Source organism: Haliotis asinina, chromosome 5 (genome assembly GCF_037392515.1).
Source record: "Haliotis asinina isolate JCU_RB_2024 chromosome 5, JCU_Hal_asi_v2, whole genome shotgun sequence".
Lineage (NCBI taxonomy): Eukaryota > Metazoa > Mollusca > Gastropoda > Lepetellida > Haliotidae > Haliotis > Haliotis asinina.
In genome coordinates, this window is record NC_090284.1 from 11,058,930 (window position 1) to 11,078,812 (window position 19,883).

Below are 19,883 nucleotides of genomic sequence, written 5' to 3' on the forward strand. Positions count from 1 at the left end.
TGCATGGTATCTGCAATGGGGACAGATATTCTCAGAAACTGAAATAGATAGGGAAACTAAATGTGGAATGTGTTTTCAGGACATGAATGTCATGGTGGAAGTCTAAAGCAGGAACACAGTCTGCTATGTCCTTTTGTAGATTTATGGTCTTCATTTTCAAGTGTCTCTGTACATGCATATTTTTATGGGTGATTATAGCCATGTGTATGTGTAGTCATGGCTATACTGTTGCTGTTTTAAGTGTATTGTTTTAGTCTTGTGGTTACTGATGTAGTCTGGAGTATGTGTACATGGATGGAGCTGTTGTTTTGCAGGAGGTTAGATGCTCAGAAGCGAAAGGAGAGAACAGAGGCCCACCTGTACATGAATGTCCAAGTTTTGTTGGAAGACAGCTTCTGTGGACATCAAGGAAATGATCTCTTTGACATTGAAAAAGTCAATGTTCGGTGAGTTAGATTGATACAATGTGGTGACATCAGGTGATAACATTATCAATTTTACTGTCCAGTTTTGCTTGAAATCATGATTCAAATATGATCTGGTAAGAATATGCAGTTTCTCTCTTACACTGTACTTAAAGCATTCATTTCAACAATTCTTGTTGAATTGCCTCTATGAGTTATCTTGTATCAGTGGTATTTTTAAACAAATTTCACAAGTTGGCAAAATAGGCCCAGGAAACAAACGTCTTCTGGCATTCTTTGTTACCGCCAGAAGATGATTGCGTTTTGATTGTTTTAAAATATCACTGCTATAGCTGCGAGATAACTCTTAGTGACAAATTGGGCCAGGCATTGATACTACAAGTATACTCGTGAGAGGCAATCAATATGTTAATACATAGTTTTATAAGATATTCTTGAGTTTTGACTTGTAATATGTCTTATAAAACATAGTGGTTATAACATGTTTGTTTCCTATTGATGTCATGGAAATCATTTTTGTAGGAACTTCAAGGTGAAGAAAAATGCAACGTTAGAGGAATTCCTGGAAATACTGGCTGACAACCTGGTATGTCTCATCACATTGTGTGCCTTGATGTATGTAACTTAGTTCATTATTGTTTGATTAGTATAAGTAGCTATTAGATTTTCTAGGCTGATGTTTTTGAAACACTGTTATTGCAGTTCATGTTAAGGACTTACTGGAATTTTTAAAAAAAAAAAAATGATGTTTTCAGAAATATCCAGTGAAGCAGATACGGCCGTGGCCTTTTCATTCACGCCAGAATCAGACATTCAGACCAACCATTCTAGACATTGACACAGAAATCCAGAAACCAGTAAGTATGAAACATTGGAAGCATGAAGTGCTGCATTGCCAAATCCACAATCATCTTAGGTGTAAACACTCTAAGCAGTAATACAGTATAGTCTCATCTTATAGAGGGTTGTGGGGTAGTCTAGTTGTTTAAGCATTTTGTGGTCACACAGAAGACAGTGTGTCCCTGAAGTGTTTTGTTTATTCTTTCTGCAAAAGTTGTTAATATTTAGGGGTGTAATTTTGTTTGTATACAGTCTATGTAAACTTAGCCTCTGTGTATTTCGTTACACTCCACCACTGAGTCTAACAAAACCTACTAAAAGGTCACGTCAGGTAACCTTTGAGCGACCAGTGACAGTCCAATCAAACGTGAGATGGTTAACCAATCAGACAACGGCTACTATTTAGGGATCAGGGGGACTTTCAAAATATTCAAGTCACTGACACAGATCTCTCCACAAACAAAAATCTTACTTATAACTCAGTTATTTGACCTGCAGTATATACGCTTTGGTGTGTCTGTTGACATGGTTACCATTAGCTAATATTTCTGCAAGATGACATCCTTGAATATTGCCAAAAACACCATTTTCAGCGACTGTTTACTCACTGTTGTCATGGTTGTACATATGCCATGTGCATCACCCGGAAGTGAGCGTACGCTAAAAAGCATTCGGAATCGTTCGTGTACGAACCTTTTCGAGATAAAAAGTTCAAAAGGTATGTGCGAATGTCCACTTTTGCGATTTAGTAAGCTGTGTTCTGATTGGTCTATCCCAAAGGTTACCTGACGCCACCTCCCATATGGTTTTGTTAGACTCAGTAGTGGAGTGTAACGAAAAGTACTGAGGATAAGTTTACTTAGACTGGTTTGCATGTGATTTGTTTGTGTGTTTCAGATTCATGAAATTGCGGATAACGAGAATCCGTGGTATGTGTTTGTTGAGACATTAAGTCCAGAGAGTGGCCTCAAGGAGTTGCCCCCCTTTGATAAAGACAGTAAGTACTCAAGTAATGTTTTCAATGAAAATTTTATATTTTAGTTTGTGCAGCAACTAAGCTCATGTCCATTAATTCATTCTATTTGCGTCTTTGTTCCGTACATTTTATATTTTAGGAAATACATATTACTGGAAATACATCACAACATCTATATATACACTAGTTTACCACGTGATCACCCTCTTACTCCGTCTCGCCATTGTTTTTATCATCCTACCATCCGGCCCCTCCTCCTCCTTTAGTCATAGGTTGTACTCATACAGTTACTGCCTTTCTACCAATCCCATTCAAGTAATACCTACCTGTACATACAGGCCATACATACCTCCACGCTGACCTCGCCTCAGCTGCCATACGGGTCATACCACCTACGCGCTGGCATTACACCAGCTGCCATACAGGCCGAACATACCACCTATGCGCTGGCTTTACACCAGCTGCCATACAGGCCAAACATACCACCTACACGCTGGCCTTACACCAGCTGCCATACAGGTCAGATCTCCTATACGCTGGCTTTCCACCAGTTGTATCACTGCCTACCCACGGGCCTTGCACACCTGACATACAGGTTCTCACAAAGACAATGACTCGCCATCAGTCCATGCTGGCTCCGTACCTAACACCCCAGATCCTATTCAGGTAACATACCTACCCAGCGTAGTATCTACTATACTTGTCATACCTTGTACTGGTCTATACCAATTTCCATACAGATAACTGTACTTCCATTAACCCACGTTTCCATCCAACTTTGGGCTAGCTCGGGTATTCAGCCATTCCCCTTAGGAATTGGCTAAGCCCCCAAGGCAGCTTCACCAACGTGTCCAGGTTTAACAACCAGGACACCTGCAGCACTCCACAGGTTTTTTAACACAGTATAGCCGAGCTTGCCCCCAATGTATATCCTCAGATATATGTGCCAAAAACTAATAAAAGTCTACTTTACTTGCTTTTTAGTTGTTGTTGCACAAATCAATATTAAGACTGATCTTGAGCTTGGTTTAATGAATCTACATTTCCTCGTTGGATTTATGACAGTGAAATGATGCTCATATTGGAAAGGCTGTTCCAAGTCCTATTTTATCTATAATTTATTTGTTCACAGTCACATTATGACTGACACAGTGCCAGAGTGACTAGAAGTCTTACATAACTTACTCATTTTCACTCATTTTAGATCTATTCAGACAATGATATTCTTACACTGAGATTTATTCCACATTTCAAAGAACAAATTATAACAAACTTCAGATTGAAAAGGATAGGATTTAGCTGAAATACTTCTAAGATGCTGTACTTGTTTCAGGTGATGTGTTGCTGTTTCTGAAACTGTATGATCCCAGGACCAAATCCATATCTTACTGTGGTCATATCTATGTGCCAATATCAGCCAAAGGAGGTAAGTGGTGTTCTGTTCAGGGTAAAACATGCATAATGATAATTCATAAACCTTTTTGGTGTTGCTGTGGTGATTCGAATCATTGAAAAAAGATTTAATGCCTCTTTCATTGTTCCTTTACAGTTGAATTAGTGCCAGAATTAAATCGAAAGGCAGGGTTTCTACCAACAACAGCACTGATCATATTTGAGGTGAGAATGTTGTGTTAGCACCATTTACCCAAAGAAATCTTCAAATTCACTGACAGCATGCTGTTACTGATAAATGTCCTTCAACGCTGGTGATTTACTCTGTGAAAGGTTCAAGTGACTGTACCAAAATGTTGAATTGAAAGAATAAGGAAGTTGATATCTGTAAGACAACTGTCATTGTTAGTACAACGTTTATAATTTCACTAAATACGTCATTGCATCCTGCTCATAGGATCAGTGGCTATACTATGAACCACTGGTTGTTTTAGTGATATGCTGCAATGCATCTCTCTGCAGTGTAACTAAAGCCTGAGTCCCTCCACTGAGATTAATACCTACATGACAACTGTCTTTAACTGTCTTGGAATGTTCTGATTCCAGCTCATAGCCCAATCATGTTTGTCAATATAAAGTATTCATCTTCTGTCTGTAGTAATTATATATTGCCTCATGCTGGATGAGTTTCTTAGTTATCTCCCCTGATCAGTGCTACATTTTTTTTTTGCAGGAAGTTAAACCAAACCTCCTTGAGCGACTTGAAAACTTGAACCAACCAATTGATAAACTCCTTGAAGAGTTGATGGATGGTGACATTCTTGTCTTTCAACGTGATGAGCCTGACCTCGATGCCTATGAGCTACCCACTGTTAAAGAGTACTTCAGGTGAGGGGTTATGTTCAAGTCTTGTTTTCAATATTAGTTAACACTTCAGACAATTCTGTGGAGGCATCATGCTTTCATATTTTCTAAATGAGTGTCATCAGATCATCAGGGGAATCTTGAAGAAGGGGAATATTTAATTGCTTCATGTTTTAAGTGATTTTTTGAGTTGTGTCGAACCTTTGATAACTTCGAGTATTTACCTGTGTCCAATCAACTTTTTGTTTGCATAAGTATTGTTGTAAAATGAAAATGGAACAATAGGTGTATGAATGATATTATTGTATTGCAGAGATCTGTATTACCGTGTGGAAGTCGTTTTCTGTGATAAATCAATCCCCAATGACCCTGGCTTCCCTCTGGAACTGTCTCTGAGGAATAACTATGACGCGATGGCTGACACAGTAGCAAAGCACCTCGGGACAGATCCCTACTTGTTGCAGTTTTTCAAGAGCCAGGGGTATGACCAACACATTTCATTATTGCTCAGACTGTCCTTTTTGTGATTGCTGTATAAACCACATATTACATGTACATGAATGTGCATAAAGACAAAACACTTACTGACAAAGCTTTACTTAGTGAAAAAATCAGTCATCAAAGAATGTTTTAGGGTCACAGTTTCTGTACTGGTTTAGAGTGTAGCCACAGGATTCAACAGTTCAAGTGAGTTTTGCACCATGGCAAAATGGTCACTCGACATTTTGATACTGATTTGATATCACACTGTGCCTGAAGGCCTCTTAAGCATTCTATAAACCAATATTTTTATGTGTAATTACCTTTTTGGGCTGACACTTTGGTCCTAAATCCCAAATAATGAGAGTCCAAGATACAGAGCTTGTTCATTATGACAACAAAGAAGCATTACGTTGGGACAGTAAGTTCAGTCTGTTTGGTGCACTAAAAAATCAGTGTAACACGGACTGCTGTCTTATTTACACTTTCTAGTCGGTCAGAGTCCGTTAGGATGCACTGCACTCAGTCTCAACTTTTGACTGATATACGTTCAACACAGTCAAGTTCCAGAGGGATTAATAAGCTGCCCTTTCTTGTGTGTATTGCAGGTACCGAGATGGTCCAGGAAACCCAGTGCGTTGTTCATATGAGGGGTCTCTGAAGGACTTGCTTATTTATGCCAAACCAAGGCAGCCCAAGAAACTCTACTATCAGCAGGTTGGTAATGTCAGTTGAATTCCCAGTATCTTCAGCTGCCATATATTAATCATGGTGTCTTTTACTTGCTCAATACAGTATCTTCTGTTGGTTAGAAATAAATGGGCAAAGCATCAGATATGCATTTGGGAAAGCACAATTAACAATATACACATTGCACTGTTAACTATTTGTACCACATGAAGCTGTACTATGATATGTTTTGTTTTGTTTCAGCTGAGTATAAAGATCAATGAATTGGAGAACAAACGCCCCTTCAAGTGTATCTGGGTCAGCAGTGATCTCAAGGAAGAGGTTAGTACACAGACTAAGTCAATCAGTTGATGGATGAAAATATTTTACATGTGTCAAAGGTTCACATTTTGAATGTTGAGTAAAATTTTCATAGAGGTTTGTTGTAAACTAATGAGATTGGGTGGAAGTCTTTACTCTGTCAATGCAATTATCAGCTATATGTGGTTTATTGCAGAGAGAGCTTGTCCTGTATCCCAACAAGAGCGGCAAGGTCAGTGACCTGCTTGAGGAGGCTCGGAAACAGGTGGAAATGTCTGACCAGTCATCAGGTAGACTGCGGTGAGTACATCTTGGAAGCTGGGTTATATGCTAAATAGTGGAAGTCAGTGCATTCTAAAACAGTTCATGAATTTGCTTGCAGGAGGTGATATTTAAGAGCTCTGTTGTTTAACTAGATCGGTTTGATGACCCTTATCAATTAACTTTAACAAACGGGAATTGTTCATTAACAAGAAAAAATTCCACAGCCTCTTAAAATTCAAGCTGTAAACATTTTTGCCTTGAAAACACTATTGCAATGCATAGAAATGATTATTCAGTGTTCACAATGAGTTGCAGTTTCTGTATTTCAATCTTCAGCCTCCTTGAGATCATCAGCTACAAGATCTTTGCTGTACAGAAGGAGGATATCTCCCTGGACTGCCTCAATGCTACAGGGACCAAGACGTATCGGGTAGAGGAGGTTCCCAAGGAGGAATCCATTATCTTGGAGGACGAGCTGCTCCTTCCTGTTGCTCACTTCCACAAGGTGAAGGTCAACTCTGATATCATATCGTGTTGAATGCCACCATTAGGAACCAGCATTAAATTTCTTTGCAGAGCTATTTCCTATTGGCTATTCCATTATATAATGATTTTATGACTAGTAATTTATCAAAATTAAAGTAAAGTCAACATCTGGTAAAGAAGTGCGAAATCCTGTCAGTTGAGGCATTTGTTCCTTATTAGGTTGTCATCCTATGCGAAGTCTGATGCTTATTCAGGGTATCAGTGTTGCCATTTACTTGCCCCAATACGTTTGTGGGTTTGAATCCCATTATTATTTATCTAGGTTTGTTCGTACCCCATCAAAGTTTATATAAGATGAGTGTATGGAAGACAAAATTATTTTATAACACAATGTTTCAGAGCTACTTCTTCCCCTTCTTCTGGTGATTCAATCAGCCGTGATGTAGCCCTGAAACGTCATGCTATGCAATAAAGAAGAAGTCATCCACACATTTGTCTTATATATTCATCAACTACTAAATGCCTCTCAAGAATCTCCTATATATGTTTTGGTTTCACTGAAGTGGTAAACTATGACCCTTATTATGCTTTCCTTGTGCAGCTGAAATGCAGTGATGTAACTGCAGTACCATTCACAGAGACATTAAAACCATTGCATTTCACTCAAACTGAGTCATCATTAACTGAAATGATTTCTAATTCGGTGCTTTTATCTGTTTACAGGAAGTATTCTCCACATTTGGTGTACCATTTTTATTGAAGATAAAGCATGTGAGTATACATTGTTGTTGTTGTTGGATGAATTGTGATATTGTAGATGCTGTGTTTGCTTGAAAAGATAACCTTGGACAGGAAGTTTAGCTTTACCTTCAATTAAGTGGATTATTTAAAACTGTGTTAAACTAAGGTTACATTAAGTCTCCATCACTCAATACAGACTTGAATACTGAGGACTGAGCATATATGTGGTATGATTGGAAGTACTTACCCATCAGCCGTTTCATACGGCTTGACAGCATGGGTTTTCATGATAACATATTGTCTTTCACAGAATGAAGCTTTCTCCTCAGTGAAAGAAAGGATACGGAAGAAACTTGATGTCTCAGAGAAAGAATTTGAGAAGGTATATGGCATTATGTGGACAAAATGTGTTCTTTATTGAATGAAACACATGGATTTAGAACATTTCAAGTTAATTGTTTTCAGATTTGTTTTGAACAGATATGGCTTTTTATTCCCCCGGCATTTGTCCTTTCAAACACATGGGGGCCGGGGGGATATGTCATCTTCTGAGGACTGTTGTTTGGCTTGTGAACATACAAGCAGAATTTGAAAAAACGTTCAATATTTTTCTGCAAAACTTGTTAGATATATCAGTCAGAACCTGTAGTAGTGCCTTTTGCTATGTACAGGATCTTGTGATTTATTATTTTCTCATGGAAACGTTTCAGACTGTTTCATTTCCAGAGCAGAACTCAAAAACTTCTTAACATCTGTCAGTAAAACTTGGTAGATATGTGGCAGACCCTAAAGTGGTGCCTTTTAGTATTTACATTTTTTTTTGTGAGCTATTATTTTCTCGGTGCCATGAACACGTTGCAGACTTCGTTTCTGGAGCACAACTCAAAAACCATTTCATATCTTTCAAAAGATCTTGGCAGATATATGAGACAGATCTTGAAATGGTGACTTTTTCTGATGACAGACATATGGAATTTATATTTTTCATGAATTCCATGGAAACAATTCAGACATGTCTAAGAACACAATAAGTAACTGTCAGATGATGTGTCCTTTCAAATATGTGGGGATTTTGTTTCATGTGTGATCTAAATGGCCTGATTTACGGTAATGACACTAATGCCTGATGTTCTTGCAGTACAAGTTTGCAGTAGTTGTGATGGGTCGACAGGAGTACATTTCAGAAGACGAGGAAAAAGTGAACTTGTCACAGTTCATACCACACTCTCTCCCAGGTACGGAAAGCACTACAACATCAGGAATTGGAAATGAAGTTTGGTTGCGACAGTCATGCTATAATGACTATTGTCAACTCTTCGACCCAAAATACTGTTAAATAGTCTCTAATGTGTTAAATACATTGATCAGATGATTTTGCATGGACACATTTCATACCAAACATGATTTCTGCTGATGTAAATAACATAGTTTTACCCAAGATACGGTATGTGGTCGTATTAACACAGATGTTCTCATGCCCTTTTAGACGTGTCATTTGCCCAAAAAAGAGTGTTACATCAACCTGTGCCACAATGAATACTACATGTTCTTTGTAGAGACTAAACTTCAGGACTAGTCTGTTGGGGTCAGTAAATATTTACTCTATGTACGCTGTACGGTTTTGCAGGTGGTGGTGTGCAAGCCAGACCATGGCTTGGGCTAGATCATGTGAACAAGACGCCAAAGAGATCACGCTACAACTATTTGGAGAAGGCAATCAAGATCCACAACTGATGACTGTTTTCCCAATCTGGACATCATTATGTTGTGTGACCCTCCAGCGGTCAAATCGTTGTGCCATCTGCTCGTCTGTTGCTGATCCAACCTCGGGTCGCGTGCTGTAGACTGGGAGTTAGTGATCATGGCAGGGACCCTCGTCACACTCTCGCGGACCGACCACTCTCACCAGTGCCGGGGTCACCTATCACATTGTTACTGACTTTTTATTTTATCTTTCACAAAATGCAGCAAAAAACTAGTGATATAATGATTTCATGCAATGGCAAAAAAGAGATGTAATTGAGAAGTGAACAGGATGTTCATAGCAAACATTTCGTATGCTAGAAGTGCTATTGTTCCTTATAATTTTCTTCAAGAATCACTCTTTCCTTAATACCACCTAGCAATATGTGAAGCTAACAAGGAATGAATATCTAGGACATGGAAGCGAATGTCCACAGTTGGTGGTTCTTCAACCAGTTCCTGACCAATCCTTCTCAAGTATCACATGGCTGTGAATGGAGATGATAATTTAACTTCATTCCTATAATTTGGTCATCTTTTAGAGGACAGCTGAAAGAGCTGGTTTAATTTTGTATATTTCTGTCTGTTGTGAATGAGTCTTATAAAGTATGTTTTGTCACAGCAAAGTTTGGTGCATGAAGGTGGAATGTATTTTACGTCTGTGAATATTAGAAATCTGGATCAATTTTACCATGAAATTGTTCCATCTTCATTGCATCAGAGGTAACTTACAGTTCAGTCTGTGATGAGATGTACATCATTTTAGGCGAAAATAAAACAAAACCCAAGAATAAAATGCTCAAATAAACAATAAAATTACTGTTGTCTTTACTTATTATGGTGTGCAGGATCCAGATGAAGGTTTCCTTGAAACTTTTTCTGTACTGTCTGTGTGAATGCTGTTCAGCATGTTCTCACTCTGAGCAGTGTTTTTCTGTTAATATTTACATTTTTGGCATGAACATGTGGTCAGGCATGAACATGTCATGACTGGTCTCCTTCAGCAACACAGTTCAATAATAAATTAAGGGGTGTATGGTCTTGTTATTTAACGCCAGTCATTGCAGTGGACAGGATGGGTCAAACTCCAGCATGTCCACTTGGCAAGGAAGCACTTCCATTAGCACTAACTTCACATTATGTATGTCTAAGAAATGATACTACATGCCCAAATTTGAGTTAAGTCCCTGTACCTTTTCTGAAACACATGGGATACTTCCTAATTGTATGTACACTATTAAATGAGTTTCATAAGTGTTTTGTGTTTGTTGTTGAACGTAGTGCCAAACAATATTGCAGCTATATGGCAGCCTGTAAATAATTGAGTTGGAACAGACAATTCACTGATGATGAGTGAAGTAACACTTTCAGTCACACAATTCTTTAAGATGAACTGTTGACTGGTATGTTGGTACACCTTTCATATTTGTGCAGTTGTTATGCATTAGGCTTTTGTATACCCTGTTAACTCATAAAAACTGACACACAGATTTCATAAATCAAGTTTAATCATTGGCATATGTACACGATATACCTCCTTGTACCCAGTTAAGGCCTTTCATTTGATGGACAAGAAACATTAGTGTTGACTGACATCCTGAAATGGAACCAGAAATATTTCACTTACGATTTCACTCACTCACTCACTCACGATTTCTGACCTACAAGGTAATGAAAGAGCAAGTTAGTTGTTGAATGCCAGACGTTCCATTTTCTGTCAACATGGTAAATACTTTGGTGTGGACTGGACAATCCAGTGCTTCACAAGCACAGGCTGCTTAACATTTCATGGAAGATTGTAATTATGTTTCCAATGAAATCTGGCGGAACTGGTCTGATGGGCCGTTGTAATACGAAGATTATCAATGGGAGGAACTAGTTCAGCAATCCTTTCCAGTTTACGCTTATGGAAATCATTACCTGGTTCTCGAAGAAAACTGATATATGCTGGTTCTAAAGGTGTGACATGACAGCAATTGCAGCACCTCTACTTGTCAAGTGTGAATGGGATAACTTAGAAAAATATGGACCACATGCTTCATTTTATATTATTCAACAGCATTAAAACACAGGATAGTTTTGAATGCCCAAACTTGGGCAATACTTCATGTGGGTGCTGCCTTACCTTTTTGTACCTCTCCTCTACGTGAACATAATTTGTTCACTATTCACTGATCTTACACTGTCATATAAGTCAGAATTTAATTCTGTACATTTCAATTTCTGGTTGAACATTCACATTTGGGAAACAACAATGTAACAAAAGTAAATGATTATTCATTGATTAAACAAAAATAACAATATTGATACAAATCAGTTTTTCACTTTTCAAAGCTTTAAATTGTGAAATACTCTCATAATTGTGTTGCAACAAATGAGAACCAAGACAAAAAGTCTTTGATCACACACCCAGAGACAAGAGATCACATAAGATCACAATCACATAAAACAAAAATCAAGTCTTCTTTACCTTCAGTTGAGTCACAGACATTTTCCAGCACAGGCCTTCAAGGGGGGTAGGGTATACTTCCTAACAATCACGTGAACTCGTAACAAATCTGTGCCATTTACTCTCCATGTTACTAACTACATGTACAAGTCTATATATTCTATGCATTCTTCATCTTCGCCTCTTTGGTAAAGGTATTATATCATCATCACTATCAGAATCAAATGCAACACCTCGGCGTGATGTAGTTTTTCTCTGACTTTTCTGCTTTCTGCTTGATGAAGAAATATCAAATGGATCTTCATCATCAATGGTGACCACATCATCATCGTCAGACATGTCCATGCCACTGTCAAGAGAGGTACAACAATTTCATCAAACAAAAACTTGTGTGTGTAACACATAGGGATGTGAAAACATCCTGGCCCACTGTGATGTGTCTCAGTTTCCATATGGATATCACACTCAGGCATACAGTGGGCTAGTTTAATGGTGAAAGTGTCCGCTCGTCATGTTGAAGGCGCAAGTATGTTTCCCCACATGGGCATAATGCATGAAGCCCTTGTCTGGTGTCCCTAGATGTGATATGTATGGTGTATTGCTATTGGCGTAAAACCACACACACACACTCACAGAATACAAAAAAGTCCATGCTCTATCCATTTTTTGCTTATCACTAAGCAAGTACCAGTGCTAAAACATGTTTTCGAAAAATGTGTCTGGATATTATTTGCTAACTGTCCACTCTCCACATTTCTTCCACTAGCTGCAGATGATACATACAGTGTTGCTGGGTATATTCTTGAAATGTAAAAATGTTATTCCACACTCATCCTAACTCATACCATACTTATACCATACTTATCTTAATACACACCATATGCATACCATACTTATCTTAACTCAAACCATAATTATACCATACTTATTGTAACTAATATCGAACTTATACCATACTTATCTTAATTCACACTATACTAAGCAAAAATGAAAACTTGACACTTAGTATTTTGGGGACCATAATTTTAATACTTATTTTAAAGCAACTATTTTAGTTGTATTCTGTGCACAGAACACCTGGACATCAACATCTTGCCATTTATCTTTGATGTTGATAACATACATGATGCCGGACTACCCTCCAAAATGAAGTTCACAGTATGGAGAACAATGGAACTGAGGTGTTCAGTAACGATTGTGTCCATCTCTAGCATCTAGTACGTCTCCTCATCGACCTCAGAACGTTAGTGAACTCTGCCCAAGGAAGATGTTGCCATTTCCCAACACAGACACGTTGAAGATCTTGCAATGTCTGTGGTGAACGGACTTGTTGACGAACACGTTGACCCAGTTTGTCTCAAATGTGTTCAATCGGACTGAGGTTAGGGCTACATGATGGCCAATCCAGGACTTGAACATCAGATGGAGGTTAGGGCTACACAATGGCCAATCCAGGACTTGAACATCAGATGGAGGTTAGGGCTAAGTGATGGCCAATCCAGGACTTGAACATCAGATTGAGGTTGGGGCCACACGATGGCCAATCCAGGACTTGAACATCAGATTGATGTTAGGGCTAAGTGATGGCCAATCCAGGACTTGAACATCAGATTAAGGTTAGGGCTACACAATGGCCAATCCAGGACTTGAACATCAGATTGAGGTTAGGGCTACACAATGGCCAATCCAGGACTTGAACATCAGATTGAGGTTAGGGCTAAGTGATGGCCAATCCAGGACTTGTGAACATCAGATTGAGGTTGGGGCTACATGATGGCCAATCCAGGACTTGAACATCAGATTGAGGTTAGGGCTACACAATGGCCAATCCAGGACTTGAACATCAGATTGAGGTTAGGGCTAAGTGATGGCCAATCCAGGACTTGTGAACATCAGATTGAGGTTAGGGCTACACAATGGCCAATCCAGGACTTGAACATCAGATTGAGGTTAGGGCTAAGTGATGGCCAATCCAGGACTTGAACATCAGATTGAGGTTAGGGCTAAGTGATGGCCAATCCAGGACTTGTGAACATCAGATTGAGGTTAGGGCTACACGATGGCCAATCCAGGACTTGAACATCAGATTGAGGTTGGGGCTACGTGATGGCCAATCCAGGACTTGAACATCAGATTGAGGTTAGGGCTACGCGATGACCAATCTAGGACTTGAACATCAGCATTTCTTAGAAAATTCTGTGTAAGAACTGCTGTATGGGGGTCTAGTGTTGTCTTGCTGGAATGTCAGTCCAGGGACGTGTCTATGCATGAATGAGGTCCATTGCATGCAAGCGATTTCTGCTACTTGTGGAAGTTGCAGTGACAAATCTGTTGTGAAGATGACATAATCGTATTGCTGCATCTTCCCTGAGCGACATCAAACATGCACACCTGGCCTCAGGCAATCTGCAACTGTTCCTGTTCGATGCATTCTCATCCTAATTGTTTAAAAATTATTTGTCTTGAACAGTTAAAGACTCTTGCAACAGACTGACCAGCATGGAGCCTCCCAATAGCATGTTGACGTTATTCATTTGTAAGACGTAGCATTTGCAAAAGGTCATCAAAATGAAAAATTCAATTCATTTTTTCCCATTCAACTTCACGGGGCTTATTCAGCTAAGGCAAACATGCACCACATGACCTCAAGATTCTGTGTTTGTATGTGCATTCACAGTTTTTCATTTTTCTAGGCTATGATGTCAAAGAATACATGACTTTACAATTTCATGAAATTAAAGGATTCACAATGTTTACTTTTACTAGAGATACTGTGTAAAATATTCCAATGAACAGAAATAAAAAACTTCATAAATTTAACAGACAAGTTTTCATATTTACTGAGTCTATTTACTTTAATATAAATAGAGTTTAGTCAATATAAAAAATGAAAACATATTAGAGGGGAGACAATAATGGAATGTCTATGTAAAAAGTCTCACACATGTATTACCAACACTAGAAACGTTGGTTTATTGATGCCACACTCAACCAGAGCTCCAAAAAAGATTTAGCTTGTGGGTACTGTACCCATTGTATAGAGTGGGTATTATGAATATTGAGTGGGTACTTCATTTTCCTTTACCTTCTGCTTTCACATATGTGGGTATTTAAGGGGTTTACTTACCTAACTATACGTCAATGAGTAAGTTTCCTAAACAGGTAAGTACTGCATTTATGTCAAGTTCAATGAAAACCAAACGACACTCAATGATCCGACCAAAAATTAGGGAACCATCTAAAACAGTGATTGCTCTCGTTAATCAGACATCGAGATTGTCCGACCTACGTGTACAGCAGATGAAGAAATAAGCACAAAAGAAAATCAGACAACTGAGCCAGTGGTTCCCAAGCTACTGGAGGTCAAAACATCTTTGAACTCATTGCAAACATTTCTGACACACCACTTAGATGTATTTGATGTTAGTGACCTTGACATTAATCCAACATATTTCTCTGCACCCACAAGTGAGAGCTGACTGTATAATGAAGATGCTTTAAAAAGTAAGTAAAAAATCACTCATCCTATACTTACAACACTATCAGAACAACTTCATAGCAATCGATGTCTTTTCCATTAGAGGATCGACCTACACAATAGACTCACGTAGACATGATTGTGTCAAAATACACAGCTAGTCTGAGCACTCGATCTCATCAGTCACCTCCTATGATAAAAAACGTGGATTACTGAAGACAAATTCTATTCCTGATCTTTCTCATGGGTCGCATTAGCAAAAAGACCAAATGTCTGTGACTTTGAGGACATTCCTACCTGTACGTCTTTCTCTTGTTTCCTCCTCTTGCACTCCTCTGTGAGGCAGATGATGAAGATGATGCAAAGGCATCCAAGATGGACCTATTCCCGTTGGTTGCAATAACTGGCTCCTTCATTTGGCCTCTGCCTCCACGTGACCCTCGACCTCCACGTGACCCCCGCCCTCGTGTTGTTTCTTTAGCCCCTCTACTACGACTCCCTCGTCCACGACCTCGACCTCTCGTTGTCCTTGATTCTTCATCGGAGTCAAGGCTCATTCGGTCATCATCGCAGGGGTGATCCTCAGATTGCGACCGCATGGAGTGAGCACGTTTAAGAGCCTCTGCAACTTCCTCATCCTCCTCTTTCCTCTTCTTCCGCTCCTCTCGGTAATGTGTCACCTCTTTGTCGATCCTGTCTTCACTAGCATTCCGGACTTTCAGATGATCCTAGTACAAAACATGATAATTACACATTTCTTATGCAAGAGACTTTGACAAAACAATTTTTACAAGAAAAATATAGGCATTGCCCTATTCATCCAAAGAAGTTTGCATCCTTTTTAGATAATTTTGACATTAAGTTTAGTTTCGTTAGGTCTGAATGGTTGGAATGTAGTGCACTAGGAGGGTACTGGAGACTGTCATACCTGTGTTTTCTGCAACTGGTACTTGACAAGTTCTGAGATTGCCTCCCTTTCCTCCTTGTCCACGTACTCCTTGACAGCATCTCCCATCCCCTTCTCTGTCAGCAGCTGCAGCTTGCTTGTCTGCAACAGACAATCGCTGAATACAGGCTTAACATGCTGAATAGTATCCAAAACCAGAACAGAACCCTCTTCTTAGTGAAATCCATGCAGAAATCTATTAATCTTCCACACCACCCTTCGCTGTTGAAGGAAGTGAGGAAATGAAACAGCCAACATACACACTTGCCCTGGTTCAACACATATCTGTCTCTTAAGTTTCATTCCTAAACTGTAGCTTTCCGACTGTCTCTTCCCTGGGGAAGATGTGTCAATCAGCTTTCTTGTACCCAACACATACATCTGGAAAAAAGTATTGCAACACTAGGATTTGGGAAATCTGCTGTGACATATACGAATTGTATGATATGGTTGTGCAAAAAAATGGACTAAAACCCATCATTGTGAGATAAATAGCCTATTGACAATAAAATGACAACAAAACTGCATGTATTCTGTCACATTTTCAATCCATTCTTGTCATTTTAAAACAATCGCACAAAACACAGAAAATCGGTTGCAGAATAGCTATGGTCATAGCAGTAAGGTACTATTGGTCAGAAGTTAATGGAACACTAATGTCACTAGAACTACTGTTGAAGTCCTTAAATCAGACAAGAATATCAATATCTGGTGTAACCTCCGTCAGCAGCAACAACTGCAGCAACACGCCTCCTCATTGACAGAACAAGGCGCTGGAGTTGCCTTTGAGGCAACTGGTTTCATTCCTGATGGAGAGCCACATCAAGCTGTGCGAGATTTTGAACTGGAGGTTGTCTTTGTCGTATCCTACGCTCTAAAACGTCCCACACATGCTCAATTGGATTCATGTCAGGGCTTTGTGCAGGCCAGGGTAATGTTGTAATGGCTTCCTGACGAAGATAATGACGAACCAGGGTAGATCTGTGAGGTCTAGCGTTATCATCCATAAAAACAGGCCTTGTACCGAGAGGATGGTTGTCAAAGTGTGGAACGACCTGTTGCAGGATGTCTCTTTGATACTTAACGCCATTGAGGTTCCCCCTTACAGTCACCAGAGGCAGTTTGCAATCGTAGGAGAAACATCCCCATACCATCAAAGATCCACCGCTGAATGGGACCTGTTCCATAATGTTCCTCTGTGTGTAAGCTGTCCCTCTCCGTCGCCAAACACGGGTTCTGCCATCTGTCATGAAGAGTGAAAACCTACTCTCATCGTACCAATGGACCTTTCTCCACGATGCCAAGTTCCAGTTCCTGCGGTCCCTACACCAGCCCAGACGATCAGCATTGTGAGCAGCTGTCAGCAGCGGACGTTTAACAGGCTGTCTAGCACGAAGACCTGCTGCTTTCAGTCGATTCCGGACAGTTCTGTCGGAAATTCGTCGATTGGGCAGCCATTCTCGTTTAAAAAACATTACTCTGCGCAAAAGGATTTCGCTGCACATGCCTCAGAAGGGCCCTGTCTTCCCTGTAAGAAGTGCATCGAGGTCTGGAGGACCCATTTTCTTCACCCATGTGCCCAGAAATGTTGCGCTCTTTGAATTCGGTACTGAACTGATCAAAGTTTTAAAGTGTCTTTTTATAGGGTTCTTGGTGCATGACTTAAACGTGCATTTTTTCCTGCAAGCCTCTTGCATAGGTGTGTTTGGGAGATGCAACAGATGGAGGAGATGAAAAAGTACAAGTTTTCTTCTACAACGAGGTCACTATCAAAATCAATGAAATTCCAGCCTTTAATTATTTTGGTGTTGCAATACTTCTTTCCAGATGTATATTTATTCTCGTTATTAACCTGCCAGCTGTGGTTTTTTTTTCGCTTCATGAATTTGTTTCAATGCTACTCTTCATTTAACTGGATACTGACTTTGTTGGGGTTATAAAGTGTTGTGCATAAATTAAGTAGTCACCTGACTTGTTATGTTAGAGTGTAATCCTATGCCAGAAACGTTAAAAAGTTTTGGTCTGCCTTGATAAATATACAATGAGACCCTGGATATCTGGACACATTTATCATGTTTATATTTGCTTAAATAATACCTGAATATCTGGATACAGTCGTCCCTCGCAATAACGCAGATCTCGGGGTCCATGGACAACACCCCGTGTTATAAGACAGTCGTGTCATTGCTCACATGAATTTAAGTCGAGTGAAAGACCCAGCAACAAGAGCGTATATATACACTGCATTTGGTACACGTGTGCGTGTGTAGGTACAAAACGTACAGTATGTGCATCTGCAAATGGTTACGACCTACTTTTCACCACCAATACCCTATTGATTTATCATTAATCAGGATTAGTAGACCTTGTCTCATGTCAAAACACGTGGACACTCATGCTTCACTTTAAAAGGCCAGCGGAAGATCAAATCTTCATGTGGATAACTGTCAAATTTGTGTTTAGCCAGTTGGTTAATCCGGAAACGGAAACCACACATCCATTACAGACAGTCACTTAAATAATGTTAGTGACTGTCTTTTTATGAGAACTGACCAGAAGGCGAGGTTTCCAGGTATTTGGAATCTGGGTTTCCATACTGTAATTGTTTTTCATAAACTGTTTTAGAGAAACATTCTTTTCACTGTAAAAATTAATTATGAGGATTAACTGTGTACATGTTTTGGTTCACTAAGGTAAGGATTCTTACAAAAAATCACACAGGGTTTTTATTCATACTCCTGTGAACCATAACATAAAGAGTCAATCCTCAACAAATAAACCTATAATTCATCAGTGACATGCTGAGAATAATGTGAACTTGCTTGCAACAATCCATATCATTCCCAATTAAATAGTCCAGGACAAAAATCTAAAAAGGGGGCAAGAAGTATGATTTCCTACAGAGACCAGAGCTTGTTAATCACTGACCTCCTCAACCTGGCCGAAGTAGTCCCGCACCATGTCCTCCACACGAGCACTGTCTAGAGACTGGGGTCGGATCTTTGCCAACAATTCATTGTCTGCAAGACAAATAACAATGGATATGCACTTAGACATTTCATCTTGTTAATCATGACTTTGATCCAATATTTGGCTAGATATTAAAAAATCTGAAACGAAGGACCTCTGTTTCGGTAAGATTAAATTCTTTTTTCAGTATATTATAGGACCTGAATTGACCATTGTTTGAGACAATGTCCTTCATATATTTCATACTTATTTAAACCATGATACAAACAACTTAATATCGATAAAGGGTCAAAGTTTAAGGAATGGCAAGCGCATAAAATCCCCCACGCTTTCATTAGTTTTAGCAGAGACCATATAATAGAGGGAAGGCCCTTAAACCAATGCGCGAAACCATCAGCACTGCGGCTTGTACTGTGCAGCCTATCCGGAAGCTGACTGAAACGTGTTCACTTCAGTCATAGATTTCACGGATTTTCATTACAAAGGTAAGATTTAATCTTTCTCATTTATTCTCATGTAGATACTTACGTTTGCAAAAGTGTGTCTGAGGTTTATTTGGGGTGCTAAAGCATATACATGTCTTTGTATCTGTTGAATGCTGTCATGTGTGATCGCGAGGACAATGGCGGCGATTTTGATTTTCAACAACGGATACTAATTCTCAATACCAATCCTTAGTTACTGGGATGTAATAAAAGCAGATTAGCTAAAGTTTGGTCTAGTGATATTTATAAGTCTGTGGAGGTCACGTAATTCCTTATTTTGACTCGTGCAATACGACGAAAAATGAACGTTTTCTGAAATATTAACTTGATTTTTGCACGCTTTTACAATATGAG

At 39.3% G+C, this 19,883-nt stretch overlaps 2 protein-coding genes across 8 annotated transcripts in view; one reads left to right on the top strand and one right to left on the bottom strand.

Annotated features, from left to right (window-relative positions):
• LOC137285026 (ubiquitin carboxyl-terminal hydrolase 7-like) overlaps positions 1-10,017 on the top strand; it is a 47,895-nt gene extending 37,878 nt beyond the window's left edge. For both annotated transcript variants that reach the window (XM_067817201.1, XM_067817199.1), the window contains exons 18-33: positions 315-446; positions 948-1,011; positions 1,181-1,282; positions 2,163-2,262; positions 3,575-3,667; positions 3,791-3,858; positions 4,367-4,521; positions 4,811-4,978; positions 5,586-5,694; positions 5,911-5,988; positions 6,164-6,267; positions 6,568-6,736; positions 7,441-7,488; positions 7,769-7,840; positions 8,597-8,693; positions 9,086-10,017. In XM_067817201.1, coding sequence (XP_067673302.1) covers positions 315-446; positions 948-1,011; positions 1,181-1,282; positions 2,163-2,262; positions 3,575-3,667; positions 3,791-3,858; positions 4,367-4,521; positions 4,811-4,978; positions 5,586-5,694; positions 5,911-5,988; positions 6,164-6,267; positions 6,568-6,736; positions 7,441-7,488; positions 7,769-7,840; positions 8,597-8,693; positions 9,086-9,192 — 1,666 coding nt within the window. In that variant the 3' untranslated portion in view covers positions 9,193-10,017. The remainder of the gene's footprint in view (positions 1-314; positions 447-947; positions 1,012-1,180; positions 1,283-2,162; positions 2,263-3,574; positions 3,668-3,790; positions 3,859-4,366; positions 4,522-4,810; positions 4,979-5,585; positions 5,695-5,910; positions 5,989-6,163; positions 6,268-6,567; positions 6,737-7,440; positions 7,489-7,768; positions 7,841-8,596; positions 8,694-9,085) is intronic.
• Positions 10,018-10,688: 671 nt separating this feature from the next.
• Positions 10,689-19,883, bottom strand: part of LOC137285029 (double-strand break repair protein MRE11-like) — a 30,541-nt gene continuing 21,346 nt past the window's right edge. For 2 of the 6 annotated variants that reach the window (XR_010956938.1, XR_010956939.1), the window contains 5 exons: positions 19,003-19,094; positions 16,057-16,176; positions 15,426-15,856; positions 11,672-11,999; positions 10,692-10,798 (listed from right to left, as the gene is read on the bottom strand). Coding sequence is in view for 4 of the 6 variants with exons in the window: in XM_067817204.1 (XP_067673305.1) it covers positions 11,822-11,999; positions 15,426-15,856; positions 16,057-16,176; positions 19,003-19,094 (821 nt within the window). In the remaining 2 variants the exon portion in view is untranslated. Of the gene's footprint in view, positions 12,000-15,425; positions 15,857-16,056; positions 16,177-19,002; positions 19,095-19,883 lie in introns of all 6 variants that reach the window. The other 4 variants (XM_067817206.1, XM_067817207.1, XM_067817204.1 and 1 more) reach the window with 3 other exon arrangements.